Source organism: Amia ocellicauda, chromosome 8, assembly GCF_036373705.1.
Source record: "Amia ocellicauda isolate fAmiCal2 chromosome 8, fAmiCal2.hap1, whole genome shotgun sequence".
NCBI classification, from domain to species: domain Eukaryota; kingdom Metazoa; phylum Chordata; class Actinopteri; order Amiiformes; family Amiidae; genus Amia; species Amia ocellicauda.
The window spans coordinates 35,756,938-35,779,865 of NC_089857.1; the positions used below are offsets into that span (position 1 = coordinate 35,756,938).

Sequence of the window (22,928 nt, forward strand, 5' to 3'; positions counted from 1 at the left end):
GTGTCCAATGAGCAATCAGCTATGATTGGATGAATCGTTTTAAGAAGAAAACAATCTGTAGAACATTTTAGATGTTAGTCTTAATTTGTTTGTGATTTAACAGAAATCTATAACGATATAATAAATGTGTCACTAGATGTAATTTCTTGAATTATGTATTATATTTGAGGTTGTTTTATGTTCTACGATGCATTTTCTAACACCATCTCCAAATGCTTTTTAATTGTTCAAGGTACTGTTGATTAGAGTTGACCTTTACATAAAAAGTATAATGAGGTAATGATCAATTTTATAAAATAAATTAAATGCAGCTAACATACAAGTATCAAAGTATCAAACAGTTAGGCTGAAGGTCTCAATTTTCATATTAGATTAAAGATACCATGGTTTTGTATGACTAAAAAGGGATGGTGGAGCAGCAGGCAGATCAGAAATAGAAAGTCCTGCTTTAAGAGGTGAAAGAAAGGCAGCAGCATATTGTCTCAGTTCTCTGTCAAAATGGAGGAGGAAGAAATGGTGGCAGGTGAATGGAGAGGAAGGCGGGTGGATCTTGCTGTTGCTCAGAGGTCAAAGGTTCTGGTTGAAAGTTCTGAAAGCACCCTTTGGTGGCTCTAGTTTCTTGTTGTGATCTTAGAGTAATATTTCATCCTGGCAGCTGTGAAAACCTGTTGATAGAGCCCAAGATACTCGGTGTAGATCTCTTGATGAATAGCAAGTCAGGATGCCCTCCACTGCCAAAGGTCCGGGCTGTACCAGGGTCAGTTTTGATTTGGCTTCACCCGCTGAGTCCTCAAAGGGGCTACCAAATCAATAATGCTTGATGAGGTAGAATTGCACAACGGTGCTGCTTCTTCAACACAGAGTCTGTTGAAGAAGGAAGAAGTGACGTGCTTAGCATGATACAGAACAGATGGGCTAAGTTTCCTTTTAGTTCAGAATAAAGCCAGGGAAGAGCCAGCAGGAGCTGGGACAATGAACTTAATACTAATACTGACAAAATAAATAGAGTTTGATAGTGGAAATTCCAGCACAAAATTCCACAAGATAAGAAGATTAAGAGATTGTTCAAATACATGTTTTAGGAACGCTTAGACTTGGAGAAGCTAAGGAAGTACAAACAGTTTGCTCCATGAGAGAAGCGGAAGGTTCACGTTGAATGCTTACATTACCTAGAATAAGTACTGTAGCAAACTAAGCGGTGGAGAAAAAAGGCAGCAGGTGAATGTAGAGAACACAACAAGCCTCTTTAAAGGAAAAGCAGCTCAATAAAAGAAGGCAAAGGGTTTTATTTACTTCACTTTTAGAAACCTATAACAAGAGTGTAGCCTGGGAGGGCAGGATCTGTGCCAGGTCAGGCAGACTAGCAAATCAGTGTCCATTCTGCTGAAGCAAGGCCAGGCAAACAGAGAGTGTCTTCACTTTGATATTCTGCCAGGGTTGGGAAAGATGAAGGACAGACATTCTGAAAAATTAGAGGAGAGGCAGGAATACATAATAAACTCATGAGCAGAAAACTGGTGCTGACAGATTTGCCCCCACTTTGACAATTAATTCAAGACTGCAACACTTCAAGCTAGGATAAAAAGCCAATTGTCAGAATGTAATGTCTTAGTCAGACATAGCACACCAGTGTTGTCGTTTGTGATTAATTCCTTGAGAAGAATCAGTTTGTTAGACAGAGTCCCAGAGTTAAGTCAACAAACTGTACTATTGCTAGGGTGCAGTGGGGAGCAATAATGACATAAATTCATTATACAACTAAAACAAAAACTCTCGTTAAACTAATTCAGCTTGAATATTAAAGCATATTTTGTTCAAACAAATCTTTAATACTAATATTGAATATCTCTTTCAAAATCTTTGTTGCCGTTAACTTACATTTTTCTGTAAGCCCCATGCATTTTACCATGGCATAGCTATCGTCTGTTTAAATCAGTATCTTAAAAGAACAATCCATATGTAATATATTAAAGTAATTAAAAAAAAAATACATAACAGATTTTCTTTATTTTTAATGAATTCAGTGATAATATCAAAAGCAACAAATAATAAACTGAATTTTAACTATGCATTTTGGAATAACATGACAACTATTGAGCCCATGGGTGCACTTTGTACTCTAGCATGCCAAACTGAAAAGACACAACAGATTTTTACAAGACACTTAAGAGGAAAACTTGCACATCTAAATTAAGAAAAAAAAACAACACATAGCTCACTAGCTTTTAGACTGGCACACTGATTTAGCTGTAGTTTGTGCTAAATCTGGACAATAAAGAAATAAGAGTATGAGCATACATTGCTGTATTGGGCTTGTATTTACTAGTTCTGCACCCTAAGGTGTTTCTATTTTGTTTCTTACCTCTGGCTTTTATCCTTTATCATGCCAACAAAATGGTGAACACCGATGATGATAAAAAGAGAGTAAAGCAAAACATTGTCGGGTTTAAATAATACAAACATCAAGAGAAAAAATAATAATGAGTTGAATACTGATTTACATTTTTGTAGGCTGTGAAATTTAAGATCATCCAATGTTTTTTAAAAGGGCACTATGGGACTGAGGTTGGCAGAATTGCTGGTGGGGTATGAAAGAGAGCAGGTTCATGTCTTGTCCCTGGGAAGCTGTAACATTATTACAAATGTATTTCAAATTTCAACTGTAACACAGTTGTTGTGTTGCTCTCTCATAAATAGTATAATACTACACACAGCTGAAAAAGATTCATATTTAAACAACAAGAAATAATGTATTATTTGGCTGTAAAGATGAGTTAGGCATAATATATGAGAATACTTGATTCATACATAAATAACAAATTCTGTGCATGCGTTGAATAGTCAAATTCCCCGATTCACCTGCAAAACCTTCATATAATATTCATTACAAATACATTTCAGTTCAGTTCAAAGACTTTCTTTCATATTGTACAATAGTGTCTGTATATGTAAATGCATACAATATATGTGCTATATGATGAAAAGTATTGGGACAAGAGACTGGAAATGAAAAGACAGCTGTTCATAGTGTAGCCTAATTATTAGGATGTAGGCCTATGAATTTAAACTTTCCAGCACATTTAATCACATAACCAGGGGAGCACTGTGCTTCTCCTCTCCCACTGCTGTTTCATGTGCAGAGCTGAACAGGGTTATGGTGTTGGAAGATGTAAGCAGAACATTCCTTCATAGCTGGCAGTACACTGCTATCCAAACAATCACAAGATACAGTGGCAGCCATGGTGCCCCGCATAAACAACCCCAGGAAACTATGAGGAACCTGGCCAAACCATCACACTAAACAGCAGGGAAAAAGCAGGGTGGAACATGTCTTTCTTCAAGCTGCCACCACCCTGAGACTGTTTCACTGGAAGTAAATAGTTTGTAGTCAGACTCATCAGTCTGCATGATGTGTCCCAGCCCTGCTCTTAATGGTCTTGGTAGCACAGCGGCTGTCACATGTGAGTTTTGCGTGGTGCCTTTCTTCACTAGCAATAATGGTGATGTTGTATAAGGTCTGTACTTTTGTGGGTTCTGAATTCAATTATCTATAGTTATGCTGCATTACATCCAGTCAACAGCAGAGCAAAAGGAAAAGCAAGAATGAAAACAAATCTTTATCACAGTCTATGGCATTGCCAGATTAGTTTCATTATTGAGAATTTACATTTGGCCACAGGGCTTAGTATGCGTGGTATGAGTCACATGCAATGAACTGCTGGAAAGCCATGTCTTTGATATCAGAAGATCTTTGCTACAGAGACACTTTGTTGTGTAGCAGTTGAGAGAGACAAGAATTTCCATACTTACAGTTCGTTCAAAACTGCAGTCCACAATGCATGATTTTGTAAAAAGCAACAAAACAAATGGGGAACTGAAATCTTATGGTGTTTATTATTTTGTTTCTATGTGACCATAAGACCTTTAAGGATATGAATATGTAAAGCTACTGGAGATATCTAATAGTAAAAAGATTCCCTTAATGTTTTACTAATTCATTTCAAATAATGTCTTATTCGCTTTGACAAATATCTCTCATTGTAAAGAATATCAATTAGTGAATCTAGTTTACATTAATTATGGCAAAAATAAACGCATAAACACCTTACGAGTCACATTTATTACTGCACATAAATGATTTTCATGACCATCAGCCTACCATCCCACAGAAAACCTGTCAACATTTCTAGTAGCATCAGGAAAATGAAACTTGAATGGCCCTCTTCTGATTATAATGCAAATAATACTACACGGTCCCCTGCAAAAGGTCTGACAAGCAGTGTGTGTCACTGTGCCTCAGCAATAGAAGTCCAACAATGACAAAGAGGGAAGGATATAATATTGTATTGACACAGGGATGCCATGCTGATCCTGATATAAAGAGATTCTGCCTTCTTTTGTAATACAGGAGTATCAGACATCCTACCATGATTCATAAGCTCATGGGGAGAAGAGTCTTAGGTCAGAAGAACAGTGTGGTTCTTTATCTTAGAAAATCACATAATTAGGAGGAAAATGCAAAGGTTATGGATAAACTTTGGCTCCCAAAGTTCAATCAGTGCCCAGCTCCGCTGACCCACTGCTCAGACACCACGCCAGTCTAAGAATTTCACAGCAAGCCTTTAACACCCCCCCTATTAAATAATACAAATATAGATAGTCATTCTGTCTTTTTCTTCATCTTTGTTGTACAAGAAGCCATCACATAACTAAGGTCTGAGATCTCCAGGAAGCCAAGTTCATTTGATCTGCAGAAGATGTTAGTCCACGTATATTGATTAAACCTACAGAACTAGGGGTGCAATTGTAATCTTTGTATTGTCTAATGGATAATATACAGACGTGGACATGCACTGAAGCTTTAATAATTGAAGCAAATTCCTTCAGCGAATTTATCTTGGGAGCCTGATAAAACACATATTGATATATTTTGTAACACTTTAGGCAAGACATGTAAGTACATTTTATCTGTAAAATGAACAATTCAGCACAAAATGTTTGTCCACAGCTGTCTTAGCTTGCAATGCAATAGAGCATCCTATAGTAAACGTGGGCTCGGGACGTGGTCAACATCTGTGTATGTGACAATCTCCCTAATATAATCCAAGCTTCTGAAGCTATTAGAAAGACTCTCTTCACTATCAAATTAAATATACTAGTAATAGGATTGTGAGTATGATTAAAAAGACCTTCAGTAACATATTTATCTCCAGCTCCAGGTATTGGATCACCCTTGCAAGCTGAAAATGTCATCCAGCCTTCGCAATTGCAGTCTTTTACTATGTTGTTTATTTGTTTTAGTGAAGGTGAGATTTGTGGATGTGGAGGCATGTAAAATATGCAGCCATGTTGATTGCTTGTTTTATAACGGGTGATTTATAGGCCAATAAGCAAATTGACATGTGCATGAACTAGGACCTCCTGAACTTATGTTAACAGGACAAAAGGCCTGAATGAAAGACATGTAACTTACTTCATTTTACCTAATGTAACATAACCTCACTCTCCAACCAAAAAAAAAGAACTTAGCCACTAACTTAGAATCTTGTTAGAACTACCTTGTCCTGAGATGTTGCTAAAAAGATTAAGTGACCACAAAAAACACATAATGATTATCTCAGTGGCGATTAAATTATTAATTAAGATTTGAAGACTCAGGTTAGACTGGTTAAGTGTCTGAATTAACTTGAGTTTAAGTCGAACATTATTAGTGTCACAATTAAACATGTCTCTGATTAAAGCCAGAGTCAGCCATAAACAAGTGGAACCACTTTATCTGAATATATCACACAAGAATACAAACGTAAAGAGAAATGTAACACATAGGTAAGAAAAGATGAGAAAGTGGTCCTTTTGCAGTTCAAAAAAGTCGTGTTTTTTGCAGTAGATGTGGGGCGTAACTATTTGCTCTTCTAACGGAGCCTGACTGTTTTGTCTCTCTTACCACCATGCTTGCCTTTGAACCAGATCAGCACAGCCTCTGCTAGTGTGATTTTAAACTCAATATAACTTCCCGGCAGTGCGTTATACTGCTCAGGATTAAACACTGTCAATAAACCCAGACACCCAGTTGCGGAAAGATTAAATTCCCTTGTCTGATTCAAATTCTGAAATGGCCGAGTGTGAGGAAAGTACACAGACTGGCTCATTCCTGGTGTAATCCACCTCAGCCATGAAATGTACCTTTTCCAAACAGAACACGTCTCCCTTTTTCTCTCTCTCTCTCCCTCTCCATGTTTGTATGTGTGTATGTAAGTACAGTGTAGTTGAAAGTATTCATGCTCTTCGTGTTAAAACAATGTGATTTACTGATTCGTTTAGTTTTAAATTGTTTATGAAAATATACGTATCGATCAAGCATATCTGTACAGGTTTTGTTGAACACTGATTTGACCTAGAGAAAACTGCAAAGAATCCAGTTGATTGAAAGAAAGGAAATGTCCCAACCTTTATCTGTCACTCCATAGCAAATCAATTCTTAAATTAAAAGTCATCCCATTCAAATGCATATTGAACATAAACGCAATTTTCAACCCAGAGATCTGTTGCTGCTTTGACTATTCCTGTATAAGACTTAAAAAGCTGAGAACTAGAACATCACCTTTCTGACAAGAGAGCACTGAAAATTAAATCTTGAGTTCTTTGTAGAAAAATATATATTTAAATCCTAAAAATAAAGTACCTGATGTAAATGGTTAACTGAGTATGAATGTTGAAAGTTTCTCTGAGTGTTTATCAATTTACAAATTGCACTATTAAATGGCATTGTTATTGTGAAATTAAACACACCGACCCACACCTCAAATAATATTATAACATCAAATTATAAATTATTTAATTCTATCAATTTGAAAGGTGCTTTATGTTATTTCAATATTTAACTGTGCAACATGTAAACTGCTCCTTTTTTCAGTTTCAATTTTCATGTCACTGTCTGGCGTTGCACATCGTCAAACAAACATGGTGTGTGTGCCTTTAAGAAGAACATCTTTAAAAGTCTCCACTAGGTGGAGTCTGGGCGCTTTCAAAATGTACAAATCGGCTCCGAAATACAACCATCTCTCTGCCCAACAAAGCAATAACTTTAAAAACAATCCCCATGTTGTTTTGTTTTAAATAAGTCGCCTTGAACAAGGGCGTTAGTCAAATTAATAATGATAATCATCATCATCATCATCATCATATTGTCTTTTTTCATTCATGTGAATATATGTATAGGTCATATATAGCGTATAATGAAATATGAAGAAAGACTATTTCTTAATAGTTAACTTCAGTTGTTTGCATTAGGGATGGTCTCAAATGATTTTCAACTTATTTTTTTTTAATAATAATTTATGAGAATTTCTACACCTAATACAACACAACACGCATTAGTCAAATTATGTGGATATACAGCATTTAGTTGTGTTAGCGCACTAAGCGTACTACTACTATATTAATAATAATAATAATAATAATTATTATTATTATTATTATTATTATTATTTTATAGTAGTAGTAGTAATAATAATAATAATAATAATAATACTAGTAGATGCACCATAGAAGTTGCGATGGTGCTCAATTTGTTTAAATATCATCTGCATTATAATTTGTTTATATATTTAATATTTAATAGTTTAAATAAATTAATACATTCAAACTAAATACAATTAGTGACTAGAATAATTTTATAACTAGGTATAATTTAACCCGACACACTCTGATTATATTCAATGTTAGTACTGCAAGATATGTATTAAAAAGTCAGCTAAATGTGACTAAACTTAGATACATCAAAATATGATGAGCATATATGAAAATGCGCATTTCAATTCGAGAAAACACACACTCACACATACAAAAGCTATAAAGCAATATGTGTTGACAACTTCACACAGGCAACATTGTCCATTTCCATTTTAATATTGCAGCACACACTACATACACATACTCATCGTGTCTAGTTTCTGATAGCTGTACATGACATGTGTCAAAGCAGGCTAAATATATAGGCTTTGACCCGATGCCAGGCGGTACTAGTGTCGCGTCAGATTCCTTGTTCTCCCTCCTGCAAAGTTTTCGTCTGCATTCATTTACCGTTTCTGAAGACAAAGTTCACAGAGCAGTAAAAGTTACAGTGTAACAGCAGTGGAGCGATCCCTCATTTCGTAACAATAGGATCCGTTTGGGAAGACAAACGCCCGGAGATGGGACACACCAGTTGTGCTAATGTCATTTAAGTCTGGGACAAAGACTCAGAGAGATCAACGCAGTGGCTCTGGGACGTGGTGGCGGGCTGTGCTTGGGAAACGTGGGAAAACAACAGGTTTCTTTGCATGCAATGACAGGAGCAACAAGTAGCGTTATGAACATACAGCTCCACTCTCCACATTCGCCATGCTATTGTGCTGAGAAAACAAACTGAATAAAGATCATCAGCCAGCAGCGGTGTTTGTGCGCTATACAGTGGCATAGGCGATGGATAATGTCGTGTGTGAGTGCACCAGGTGATTACATTTTACGTGTATCGGGGTAATCTGTTGGCAAACGCATTGATCCCTGTCCTAACACCGAGGCGCTGCTCTGCTGGGAATGAGGCTTCCAGCTCTCGCACGGTAATTGAATTAGTTTAGGCTGGAGATGGGGGACACGCCCCCCTGCGCCGTGCGAACCAATGGCGGTTGCGTCTGTATTCGCGAAACGCCCCCCTCCGCCGTGCGAGCCAATGAGACGGCGCAGTGCGGGGCCGAGGCCGCGCCCCCTCACGCCGTCGGCGAGTGGCTGCCTTTGCGCTAACCTTCCCAGTCCGTCTAACCGCGCCGCACGGAGCAGCACCTGATCCGCGTCTGCCTGCGCTCGTCCTCATATATCGGATGCTGCGGTTGGACTACACGCACTCAGGTCCGGGATTTACAAACCGCTCTCCTGCCATCGAAGCGCCTGAAACAGCATCTCAGTGCAGGAGTTTGCACCCCCCCAGACCGCGCTGAGTGGGGGAGACGGCTCCTCGGCTCGGGAGGGAAGACAGCTCTCCGCCAGACGAGCCTTATGGGGTTCAGTCTCAGCCGCTGGCCAAAGTTGAGAGACGGATTGCCGACCAAACGGACTTCCAATGCTCTGAAATAAACCGACTGTGACGCGCACAATACCTGGGCGCTGGAGGAGTTTTGCACTTTTCTTTTTGGATGCTGTCACTGCGGTGCTGGCATTTTGTTGCAGGTTTTGCGTCTGGCTTTTGCTGGGAATATCCTGATATCTGATAGTTTCCCCCAAACCGGCGGCCACCTAATCGATGCGCTTGTTGCCATGAATACATGATCAGCTGGAACTGAAGCAGCGTTTTCGCCTCCAACCCGAACCGACTTCATACCCTGTCCACACTTCTGATGTGTCTTTTTTTCTTCCTCTCCTCCGTGCATTCAGCAGAACTGTGACTCTTTCTTGCAAGTGAACGCACTGCATGAACCATCACTGAAATCTCAAATTGCTCGGGCACCTGGGATACACCTATGAACTGCCTGTTTCCAGAAAAGCCTGCGTTGACACATGCAATTACTGTTTAAACACAGATCAAACAATAGGCCCCATGTAAATGAGATCTGATCTGTCCTGAATCCGGCGAAGTTGTCCATCAGCAGCCCTAGTGTGACTCCGAATCGAAGGGGATTGCGGATTGAACTTTAGTCGCGATGTTGCATGTGGAGATGCTTATTTTTGTATTTTTGATCCTGTGGATGTGTGTATTGGGCCAGGAGCCGGGCTCCAAGGTGGTAGCTGATCGCTATGCCGTCTACTGGAACAGCACCAACCCCAGGTAAGGGATCATCTCACCGGGTAGAGAGGCCTGGGCGGGCCGTGGATCGGGAACTTCGTGCGGGTGACGCGAAAACTTAATTTCACCCGTCGGTTTGGTGCGGCTTGCTTTTCATTAGCCGGGAAACCAAACAGTGTGTAAACACGTACTTTAGGTTTTAATTCAGTGCGATACACCGATACCGAGACATCTGCGCGCTGTCCTCCAGTTTTGATCGACCTGCTCATCATTTGTGTTGAAAAGCGGCGGGCGTGTGGTGTGTGATGCATCACATCGCACACATGTGTCACAAATACAGGAGAAGCACTTCTCATTAGGATGTCCATATTTGACAATAATAACGCAGTGAATTTGCTGAAGAAAAACCTGACACAACTGAAAATGAGTGCTAAATAATTCCAGCACAGGTATACATGCCCGACAGTGCACCTGTGGACTTCACCTCATAACGAACCCATATTCCGCTATTGCAGTTTAAACACAAGTGCTCTGAAGCAAAAACACTAGAAATGAAATAAATGCACAGTTACACTGAGACTTAAACGATATCTGCCCTGTCTTCTCAAGAGTAAAACTAAGGTTTACACATTTGTAACGCTTAATAGGCTCTATCAGGCTCAGTTATCGCCATTTCATATTCTGATTGGTATGTCAGTGTATTAGCTTTTGTCGACATTGGCTCTTTACGTCATAACAGCAACGGACTATTACACACACACACACATGTAACAGATTGATGTATTGTAACAGGCTGTAAAATATTACCACACTATGCGAACTATTAGGCGCTATTGAATTCTTAAGTTTGCAGAAGTAACTGTAGGTCATCCGAATAACTTTCAAAACGTTTCCAGGTACACTGAGCATATCCCGTGTTTTGTGTTTTAATCCGATGGCAGTGTTTGGAAGTGAAACGCAGTTAGTTAAGGTCGAGCGGCGGTTCTCTGCACAGTAATCCGCACACGCTGTTTGCGGGCATATTAGCACATCGATTTGCGCCCCATGTCATGGCTGTCTGGTGAAAACTCCGCTATATTATTGAATGTGTTTCCCCTCTGTTTTTTTCCCAGTAGGTGATCTCAGGATCTCTTTAAGAATTAAGGAGATATATTGTGGGAGAAGGCGGGGGACTAAAGAACACGTTTACATTTCCACAGAATTAGCGGGAGAATTGGGAGTATGAAACATGTGTAAGATCCAGAATTCAATAATTTAAAGATATTGCAAATGTCAAGAAAACTCAAAGTGAAGTGGACAGCTTGATTCTGGGTAGCAGTTCTCATCCTTTTCAATATTTTGAAAAGCTGTTTGCTCATGAGCAAAATGTGCCGCCGATTTCCGAAAACAAAACTGTGAAAAGTAAAGTCTCTATATAGAGAATTAATGTACAAAAAGAGTCATTTCCTTGATGCTCACTTGAACATAGTTTAAGATTATTAGCTCAGCATGATTTAGAGGTGGAAAAGCAATGCAAATAAAGTTGAATAGTCTAGTTATTTTAAAGCTCAATAAAACAACAACATTATATATAAATATGAGCACTTTTATGCACACAGTTGATAAGCCTTCCCTTAATAAAGCCTTTTATATTTGAATGAACTACACCGTTATTATCCACGAGCAAAGACCAAACCGACGTCCCCTTAAGTGCGTTTAAATATACAGTTGATCATGTTCATTTTTGGGACGTCCAGGTTTTGTTAAGACAGTCTTTCTCAGGCTACAATTTTTTCAGTTTCATTCTTGGGAACTCTTGATAAGTATCTGAATTAAAAAAAGAAAGAAAAATCTTGTGATAAAACTAAAAATATTGGACTTTCTAAAGATCCAAGATGAAGTGGGTATTGAAAAGAAAACGAATCTTACAGTACTTATAGTGCTTATTTGCAAACATATTGTGGCTTTATATAGTATTTCAATATGTGGCCTATGTAATATTTTTTACTTGTAACCCAGTGTACACATAATGTGGTAAGTAAATATATAAACCACACTGTAGACACACTCCAAATATTGTATATACTGTATATTTGCGAACTTTGAAAATTAATTGTACATTTATATTTGTTCCATAATTCTTACCTTAACAAGGGTGTTATATGCTGTGATATTGAAATAATACCATAGGGTGGAGCCCATTAAGATTGTCCAGTCACCAACCTAATATATAGTTAAGTAAATGAAAGGGATTACTGAAGTATTTTTTTGTAAGAAAGGAATAAATGCTTGTATATAGTTGTATACTTCATTATTTATTTGTGGGTTAAGCACCAAAAAACCTCTTGAGATGATTTTCAAAGGTTGTAATTTAGAACTCACTAGTTTTTGGTTACAGTATTTTTCATTTTATATTTCACAGCATTTGCTAGGATACAGAATCGTACACACCTTTTATAACTATTTTAATATAGATAGAAGACTGACAAATATTAAATGCTCAATAAGAAATTACATTTAATACAGAAGTTTTCTTTAAGGGGATAATTCTCTTGTTTTCTGCTTGCCAATTTTAGTTTCCTTCTTGGGTATTTGATTTGAGCGACTTTTTGCTGTCTGTCTTGCACTGTTCTGTCTTCAAGGTAACACACAAACACAGGACAGTGCTTCAACATATCTTTTATGCTGATAAACACTCTGTCAATATGACAGGGGGATTTTTAAATTGACTGGCAGGGGGCTTAGAATAACTGTTCTGTAAAAGAAATGATTTGATCCAGATGTGCTGACATTTCACTCAACTAGTCAGAAGTAAAAAGCTAAGGTAACCTTAAGTCCTTAGGAACAAACATATTGTGCTAGTCAAGAAGCAGGCTTACTGATTTTTCATGCACCAAAAAACAAGACATATATGTTTATTTATAAGATGCATCTATTTTTGTACTTGTAATTATATAAACACATACATTGGGAAAGTGATTTTGTGCTGTAAATTAGTTTGACTCTAGTATGTTTAGTTTAATTAATGAGGGTTAACTGGGGTTTCACCCCAAGGGCATCTTACAGAGACATACAGTTCAAGAATGTAGATATTTTGTAGAATTCATAGCAGAGGTTGACTTTCAATTGTTTAACTACAACAAAGCTGCATAGTCATGAGTATAAAAGTTATCAACAAAGTTTATATTTATTAATTGTATTTAATCCTAAGATTTTTACACAATCAAATAAGTAGAGTATTACACTAGAAACACCATTTTCTACAAGTACAATGTATGAATGTATAGTACCCCATCAGACAGAAATTAAACGGGAAGTTAAAGAAAACAACTTATTTAAAAGTATCAAGACATATATTTAAGTTCTGAACTCCACAAGACTTCCTTATATTGAGCTTTATCACTTATCTGTAATTTAACCGGAGGGATCCTCTTCCCATTCAGTGTTCTTGTACAATAAGGGAGTAGTTCTACTGACCTGTCCCTCCTAAGGGGGTGGCTCTGAGTTAACCGGTTAATTACTCTCCTGAATTTTTCCCCATTGAATATTGAAAATGCCCTTAATGAAGGGATTGCTTTGCTGCTTGCCCAGGAGCCCTGTTTCCTGCCAGCAAGGTACAGATAAAGATGAGCTTTTCTCTTTCTGTCCCTGTTGCTATGGACCTAGCAATCACATAGCTTCATGCTGGGCTGAGAAAATGAATGAATACAATTAGTACTTCAGGAGCCCTGGCCCCAGCTGTGTATGCTTGTGAGAAAGACATGCATGTAGAAGGGATATTCTCTGGAAAATGGGCATAAAAGTTAACAATAATTGATTGTGTATTTTTTAAAATATGTTTCTTTACTGTCTGGAATAAGCCACTATGTACTTTCCAGATACTTTGGTTAAGAAGGGATGGTTAGTGTGTAGCAGATTTAGTTTTTGCCCTGGTATGTACATGTTTTTAAACTAAAAAATAGAATGATGCACAGAAAATCTAGTTAAATCGTTTTCTTTTTGTAGTTTAGGGGAACACATAAAGGCTCTCCTTTTTACAACTTAGATCAATTACAGTGATTTCAGTAAAATTTACAAGGTATTTTCATCTTTGCAGATTTCCATTTACTGTTTCTGATCATCATTGCGTTTATTACAAAGTAACATTTTTGGATAATGCTTATTAAAATGTAGGCTAATTATTTTGTATATTTTTTGTGAATGGAATGTACCGAGTATGGTATTATATAAAAGCTCCTATAGTTAAAACTTCACTTTCCTACTACACTATGAATGCCTATCAGTTGCACCAGTATTACAACAGAGCTGTTAACTTATTTAGATTTTGTGTTCTTGTGTGGCTTGCAGCATTAAATATCCTTTTGCAATTTGGAAAATGTTTTGTTTGTGACTTGGTAAATAACTTAGTGAACAGTCAGCAGTCAGACATGTGGTTATTGCATTCTATTGTACACCAGTGCTGCTTTATCTCTTATACATTTCTTTGTCTATTTTTAAGTTTTTTAATTGTGTTATCTTTTTCTTATATGTGTACAGGTGTTGAATGTATTGGATGTAAGTAAGCTATAGTTATTTCGTATATTTTAGAAAAGTAGAATCCAAAACCTTTGGACACACGGCATCTTTTTTTGGTCTTGTGTATCTTCAATCTTTGTGTGCTTCGTCTTAGCTGCTTCTGTAATTTAAACCACATAGTAATTGCAATTATTTTGATTTACGAAGAGGGGAGAGGCAAAGGGTTCTAGTACTAAGTTGATTCTGTCAGGGGAACAATGAAAACTAATTACACACTCCGCTGTCATTATTGTTGGACTTGTCAATGGGGGAATGAACATAACAAACTCTTGTGTGTTTTGTCTCTTGTGCACGTTTATGGCACACAAACACAGGCTGGGTTTTAGGCAACTTGTTACTTGTTAGGTTCTGCAACCCCTGTACACCTCCCCCGCTTGTCATGCCCTGCTCTTTAGTTCTCTGTTCCCAAAGTTTTGTGTCTTCACTGCTGCTCAGCCGGGCTTCCTAGCCCTTTCTGGTTAATGTGCTGAGCCCTTCACTCAAACGGCAGGCATCAAAGGGAACGAAAGCAAGAGTTCATTAGCGAGGACTAAGCAGCACGACTCAGAGCTTAATGTTCTGTGCTAGAAGAGTAAGCTATACAGTGAAGTTAGTAGGTTATACATTCTTCATAATTATAATGGAAATACCTTTTATAATAAAATTCTATTTTGAATATAATTGAAAACATGTTTTAAGTTTTTGGCTATAAAAAGAGCCAGGTCACCATCCCTTTGATTGTAGCTCATTGGGGGAAAAAATAAGATTAAAGTTTTCTTAGAATTTGACTGTTCAAAGTCAATTATATTAATAAAGGTTTGTCTGTTGAAGACAGATGTAACTAGAACCTCCTTTTCTTTATTGTGTGAGATGTCTGAATGTGCACTTTTCTATAGTCATCTGAGTAATATAAAAGCCCCAGAGTTCCTGACGAAGTATTTCTTTTTCACTTACTGCCCATGAAAAGGATTTTACATCCACTAAATAGGCTCTTATTAACCTTATGTTTAACATATTGTTAGCCTATGCTAATAATGTAATACATTAAAAACTAAGTGAAGGAGTTGGAAGGTATTCATTTTCAGTTACAGCAGGGTATGCATTGGGATTAGTTTTACATGAGCGCCCGCTGGAGAAGCGTCTGTCCTTCCGAAGTGAAGTCAATGCAGGATCCCTTTGTAGTTGATGTGTGTGAAAGCAGCAGTACCCATACTTGACCCTTAAGCTGCACTCTTGCTCAGATATGAGAACGGTAAAATATGTAGTCTACCTGTATCCAACTGCTGTAGGCTGGATGTGCCGGTGCTAGTTGTAACATGTAGGTTAATCAAGTATAGACCTGTGTCTGCTGTCTGCACAGATAGTCAAGCATCTTTTTAATGTAAACATGTTAAAAGCCATATTGAAAAATCAGTTTGTGTAATGTGCTGGTGCAGTGCTTCTGTATGTAAATCAACGGCAATAATACTCAAGAATACGCAGAATTACAAGTCAGTGCATTACAGGAATTAAGGACGTTTTCTTTAAAATCCGTTTACCTGTCCGTGGCATGTAAACGGAGCTGGAATCAGATATATTATACTGATGCATTTAGAAGAGTGTTTTTTTTTATGTTTAAGTATAATATATACAACCAAACAGTAAGTTGCTCTTTGACAGAGAAAAATGTTTTTTTCCCTTACATAACAGTACATCTTCAAAGTATTTTTAAAATATTTGGTAGCTGATCACTTAAGGAAAGCAGATGCCTACTACATTCACAAACATATACTTTTCAGCAGACTACATATTTTTACTTTACACATTTCCTCACATTTTCCATAGAGATCAGGTGTACATCTTAAGGCAGCATTATGTTTGTAACACTATACAGTTCTTTGTTTGAACTATGATGTTTGTAAAACTTCACCCATATTTGGCTTGCAATATGTCTCAGTGAATGTTTGGGTTCTGCACGGCTGTGTGGAATAACATTCTGAAAAGAAACCATATAAAAATACAGAACTGGAAAATGTTAGACACTGTAGTTTTTATATGTAGTTTTTCCAGAGGCTCAGTCCAATATATAAGCATAACATTTATATAGCCTACTTAAAGTCATTAGCTGACTTCATTTTCCTATTAGGTTTGAAAAACTAGCAGTTTCATTGTTCCTCTTGCTGCTATAAAAGTAAGAAAGGTAGAACATGGAAACTATGTCTCATTTATGTAATTGTTTAGGCATTGCACATGTAAGGTAATTATGCCTGTTTAAACACGCAACAAAATAATTAAATACCATGAAAACCAAAATAAAAATAATGATATTGTTGGATGGTTTTCTTTGCTTTTAAGTTTCAAATATTTTAGTAGCATTATAACAAGCTGAAGAAATTTGTCTTAATTGTGTTGTACTTTAATTGTAATGTAATAATGTACTTATTGTTAAGTCATGTTGCCTTTTAGTATTAATATATACACATATTTATGAATGTTGCTTTTAGAGGAAAGTGTATATCTTGCATATAATGTGTTGGAGTAATCATTTATTATTTTCAGTCTGTTACTGGCACACGATAATGGAATAGAGCATTTTACATTGGAATAGCTTCACCATGAATTCATACGTATTTACTGAGGTATTTTTGGGTATCTAGATATTTAATGCAGGAATACAAGTATAATATTTAAACTGAAGGTTTAGTTTTTAGTTTACACATGGAGTGCACATATATTGTTCTGTACCTGTAGCACCTAAAGGTTCCTGAAACATGATACTCCACTCATTGATCAGCATTTAAGGAACTGAGGTGAAAGGTAAGCTAAGTAGTTATTTGGGTGCGTAAGCCTTGAAGGCAGATGGTAATGATTGATGGAGAGCAGTTTGAACATTCTTCAGGTGGACATCATCAAACCTGTCAATCATAAGCTTCCATATCTGTGGAAACGGCCTGTTTATCAGAGGTTTAAACACATTTTAAGCACTTTCCTCACCATCTGAGAAAAAAGCATGTACTCATCTACAGCTAGTGTTTTAGTAAAGGAATTCTATACATCTGCATGCACACTATTACTATTTTCATAAAAAATTGTGTTTATCAAGTCCGAGAGGAGGACTTCACACCTGACTTCCACTGTATGAAGCATAAGTTTCCAGCAACAAACGCCAAATCCCAGCATTTTTGGCTTTGCAATCCTCCGCAACCCTGCCTTTGCGGCAGCTCAACGGCTCATTCCTCATCATGGGGGGAATCTGATGGCATTGTCCCCGTATACATCTGTTGGGGTTGTCCGATCTCCTGAAACACCTATGTTCCAGGAGATACCTTTAATATGAAGAGACCACACAGATATATTCTCAATATTTTTTACAATTTTATGGAAAGTGTATAAGTCGTTGCTATAAAAAAAACAAAAAAAAAAAAAACATTTTAAATAAAGTTTTCAAAAGAACCTTTTAGAAAAAGAAAGTATTTTGCAGTTACAGATTTTGCAAAATACAATTTAGCAATACTCTTAGTTTTCCGGTTTAATTTTGGTTATGGATATGTTCTACATTTCAGAATTATGATGGATCAGACATAGTATGACTTAAAATAAATACAAAAACTGGAATTAACCTAAAGTGAATCCCCATAAAACATCTGCCTTAACTTGCAAACAACAAAATTCTCAAAATGTCATTATAACTAATTAATTTTTTTTGCACTTTTTATAATTATACGCAGTCTGTTTGTCTTGTTCTTTTAATAACTAAGGTTTTTTTTTTTTACCTATATTAATTTATTTGTATTAAGACGGTGACAAATGTGTAAAATGAAGGTGTTTTACTCCTCATATATCCTTCTTGTATCAGTCTAAATCTGTAATGACTTAACCTTTGAGAGTTTTATTCTCCGATTCCAAAAACTTTCTGACGTGCCATTGATGACAGAAAAGAGGGGAAGTATTTTGCACAATACTTCCCTTTTCCACAGAGGGCTCCCATGGAAGAGTGAAAGCTTGAAAAATTCCCTCATAATGCCTCTTTCTCCCATCCCAGCCCAGCCCCCAAGTACACGCTTCTCCATTGACCGAAGTAAGCTTGGACCTTTTTAAGTCCTGCCTTGATCATTCAATATGGTGTAGGGGAAACAGTTTTTCAACACGTTGTAACTTGATTTAGCTTTTCCCCTCTTTTTATTATTGCAGAGTTTTGTGTTTTTGTGTGGTGTTTACCCTCATTTTCCCCTGCCCGTGAAAAGCCGACCGCCTCTCACGGCTCCCTGCTGATAAGTTCCGCTTGGAGAGAGCCACAAAACAGCCGCATCAAACTGCAGTAAATATTGACTGGGTCTCTGAGCTCAGCCCTTCTCCGAGCCAGCGCTGCCAACTTGAAAGGCCCCCATTGTTCCTCTCTTAGTCAGCACTCCATAGCTGGGGCTAAAAGTATGCATGTGTTAAAGGAGAAGAAAGAGAGAGGGGAAATTAAACAGGGAGCACAGTTGAACTTGTAAATGCTCAATGTGGAGGAAAAGGAAGCCCACAAAGAAGGGCAAAGGCTTACGCAGCGCAACAGAAACTTTGGAGAGCGCAGTGAAAAACATTGGCTGCCCTCTTGTCCAGCTTGGAGTTAAAAGATACATGTAGCTGCCTGTCTCGCTTAACGCTTGGCATTATAGGTGTCGTCTTAAAAGTCTGGGATCCTGTTAAGAGATACTGAGGCAGGATTAACCCCAGTGAGTTTCAGAGCCTCTTTCTTCTCGGTTGCTACCAAGGTTCTAGTGGTAATGCATCTGCATTCAACGCTGCCTAGAATATAACAGTGAGAAGGTAATTTTGTTATCTCTTGTTGTGCACCCTCAGTGGCATGCTGATAAGGTTAGCTTGTGTTTGAATTAATCAGTATTTTGCTGTATGTAGCAGAAGCTTTGGTGCTGGATTCTTGCAGTGACATTTTATTAATATAATTTTACAACACTACCATTAACTGTATGAGAGGGCTTTCAAATGTCACCTTTTCCTTCGATTAAAAAAAAAAATGTAGTTCAGCTGAGTGATGGAGCACAGGCATTTTCTAGGAATGAAAGGAAATCTAGCTATATAATGTCTTGTGTATTGAAAACTACATTGGGAAGGAAAGCTGTATTGTGCACTAGTACCATGTTTGGCAGTATTTGTTTCCAAACACTTTATGTGATATCACCCAATTTATTGGCCAGTTTTTGAGTTTTCTTTTGTCCCGTTTACTGACCCTGATTTGGCACTGGTGCCTGTGGTTCACAGACCCTAGACTTTTCAATGTAAAATATCTTCAACTATTAACCGGCCTTAACGGTAATTACCACCTTATTTCTCTTGCACTTTTCTAAAGTGAGATTAATGCTAATCAGTTTCCTGCTCTGACTGGAACTGATTCAGCGCATTTCCTGTTGTGCTGGGGAGGAAAATTGGTTGTTCTATAAAATATAATATATTTCAGTCTTTCCTTATAAAGGGCTGATCCATTATACTTGCATCAGGTCTTCCTACCAGCAATTGAAATGATTTAGATCATATAATAATTCTCTTTGAAATGATATTTAAAATACACTACTGGCAGTCTATGCAAGTATTTGCAGAAAGATGTAAGTTTTTGGACCTACTTCTATTAAATTTCCTTTTTGTACAATAAGATTAACTTGGCTGAGCTTCAGCAGCAACTTTAGAACTACAATATTTTGACAGTTACTTTTTGCAGGTTATTTGTATGTTTAGGATGGTTTAAGCATTCTGTAAATCTAAAATCCGAGGGCCCTTTGTAAACTGTATCTTGTTCTCAAAGGAGATCAGTTTACAAAAGTGTTTAGCGATGAGACACTAAAAGGCTTAAAAAGTCATCCCTTCATTGTCTTTAAACACAAAACCCTTCCCCTGGAATCTTTAGCCCTCCTCCTTCCCTACTTAAGAACCCATGGCCCTAACTGTGCATTCATATTAATCAGTTTAAAGCTTAATGAGATAAATAAGACTTAAGAAGAGCCCTAAAGTGCATTAAGCCCTTCAAGCAAACATAGGGGATAACCGTTGCCTTGGGCAATGGCTTTTCCATGTTTTCTCAAGGAATAAGCACATACTTAAATTTGGTGTCCTTCATTATGGGCCGACTGAGGAAGAAGAAACCAGAAAAAGGAAGGCATTAGTACGTTTTTAAAAGAAATTTCCTGGGAATTGAGTTGGGGGTAGGCTAAGCTGATAAAATACGACTTAGCAGTGGACTTGTTGTCAGTAGGGGCAATGTTTGGATAACCTGCCCTTTTTCCAACTCTCATTCCTTCTCTTCTACAGCCTACTTCATAAATGGCAGCAGCTGGAGTTCTCTTCCTAGTAATCACGGATTACTGGCCCTTTAAATTTTTTAATAAGTCCTGGGCTTTAGAAAGCCTGCTGAGATTCTCTCTGTGTTATTTTTTGTGGGGGGGGGGATTGCAATGTTATTGCTGCAAAGTGATGGTTGCTTAATACTGGAAGCCCCTTGCCGACCCAGATGGTTAAGGTAAATTCAGCATCAGCCAGCAGGGCAAGGACAGGAGTCGCAGCCATGTATGGAGCAAATAAAAACAGCTCTGTGATCGAAACAATATGGCAGCAGCAGAAAAGCAGCTGCTTCAGCTCAAAAAAAGAAAAAAGGAAAATGGCAGCCATTTTTAAAATATTTTCTATCTACTGTATGGCCAAATATTTCCAAATTAAATAAAATGATCAGATACAAAGCATGCAGAAATATATATATATATTTTAGTCACTGAACCGTTTATTTTCCGAATACGTTTCAAAATGATTATTTATTTTATTTTTTGCAAACGAAAAATTAACAACCTATTTTTAGTTATATATTGGCTTCTGTAGATTAGTAACTTTAGATTTATAAAAACCAAACAAACAAAATAAACTGAAAAAAAGAAAACCACAGTGAGCAGAATGTAATTCATGGATCTATTACTGCATTGTTTTATAATGACAACAGCTATGTTTTTCAATGCTTTCTAATCAAGTGAATAGACACACGTTCATCTTTCAACACAAAAATCTAAATACCAGGTTGTCATCTGTGGAAATTGTTAAATTGACCATCATATAAAATATACAGTAGCCTGACAAAGATTACATTTATCAGGTTTTCTATAATCGTGTTCTCACCTGCAGTCTTACGGATATACTCTGCAGCTGCTGAAATTATATCATTGCAGCCAACCAGTCATCCTGATCCACATTGTGCTCAGTAGGGCAAATGGAGACCAAAGACGAGAGACTATGTTCTCCACAAAAAAGTATGACAAGTACACTTGTGGCACAGTTTTATTATATTTTTTAAAACATAGCCTACTTTTTCCATCATAGTAGCTACACAATGCAAAATACTTAATTATTAATTAGATATTTTAAATTACATTTAAACACAATTTACAATATGTGTTCTGTGAAGCAGCTGCTATTTAAACAAGCTGCTATTTAGTGGTATATTCTTAAAGTGTTACCATAACAAGCTATAGAAGACCATAACAATTACAATTAAAATCACATATCATGCATATTTGTTGTATAAAACTAAATTACATTTTAAAAAGTGACATTAAATTAGATTCAGTAGCTCGATGCGGTATTATTTTGTTTGTTACACATGTACAATCTAATTTGCATGATATTCCATATAAGGTAACTTTTATTGTATATTTATACACATAGAACAATAAGAGGAAAACAATGAGAAGGTTAAAATACAGTAAGTTGGTAGGGTTTTATGTATTCCTGTCCTGTATTCCTTGTTGTTTCTGCTGATATGTCACTGGACTGTGAAACGCTGACCTTTATGGATTGTGCTGATTGTTCCTGACCATTGTGAAAAGCTGCTAACAGTATTTTAGCCACTTCCATAATTTGACAAGTAGAATAGCTTCTAAGAGGAGTCAGGTCAGCCATACTCTGAAAATTGACAGGAAATTTGATTCCATATTTGTAAATGATACTGGTGCTTTACACACACAAGAAAATAATCAGTCAACCTTTATATCTTTCAAAACCTCTTTCGCAATGTGCTCCATCTTAAAGTACGTTGTACTGAACTATGTTAGAATACAATAGTACCAATTCAACCATTTTGAAGGTCACTACCTACACACACAATTTTATTGTTTAACATTCTCTAGAAGCTGATAAATATACAAGAACATGTAGTTGTGTAAATATGTAAAACAAAACCAACAAAACAAAACTAGAAAATAAAACTTGCTCCCGAATCAAATAAATCATCTCAGATCAGAAACAAACAAAGTATTTTCAGAAACAAAGGGGACAGGTATGTATTCAGCATCTATGTGAAAGGCAGTCAAATATAGAATGATAGGAAGTATTGTAGTTAAATAAACAAATACTCCGTTTAAACTCGGTTTGTTAGGCTGTTTTAAGCTGGCCTAGGATTTTTTTTCAAGCGGTATAATGCAAACCGGAAAAGTGTTTCAATAGGTGTTGCCCCCATTGTGGTCCCATCTTCCCAAATGCGAAACTCATGAGAAATGGCAACGGGCAACAATGACACAACACTGTCTCTCAGTCTGTAAATGCCTACCATTTCTCTTCACTGAAGTGGTATAAATAGTATTTTGAAGTAGATCTTGGTTAGGTGTTATAATCAGGAATCTAA

The 22,928-nt window shown here is 37.1% G+C and overlaps 1 protein-coding gene across 2 annotated transcripts in view; it reads left to right on the forward strand.

Annotated features, from left to right (window-relative positions):
- Positions 1-8,777: 8,777 nt before the first annotated feature.
- efna5b (ephrin-A5b) overlaps positions 8,778-22,928 on the forward strand; it is a 103,723-nt gene continuing 89,572 nt past the window's right edge. Inside the window, exon 1 of one of the 2 annotated variants that reach the window (XM_066711243.1) lies at positions 8,778-9,799. In XM_066711243.1, the coding sequence (XP_066567340.1) occupies positions 9,675-9,799 (125 nt within the window). In that variant the 5' untranslated portion in view covers positions 8,778-9,674. The remainder of the gene's footprint in view (positions 9,800-22,928) is intronic. The other variant, XM_066711241.1, reaches the window with a different exon arrangement.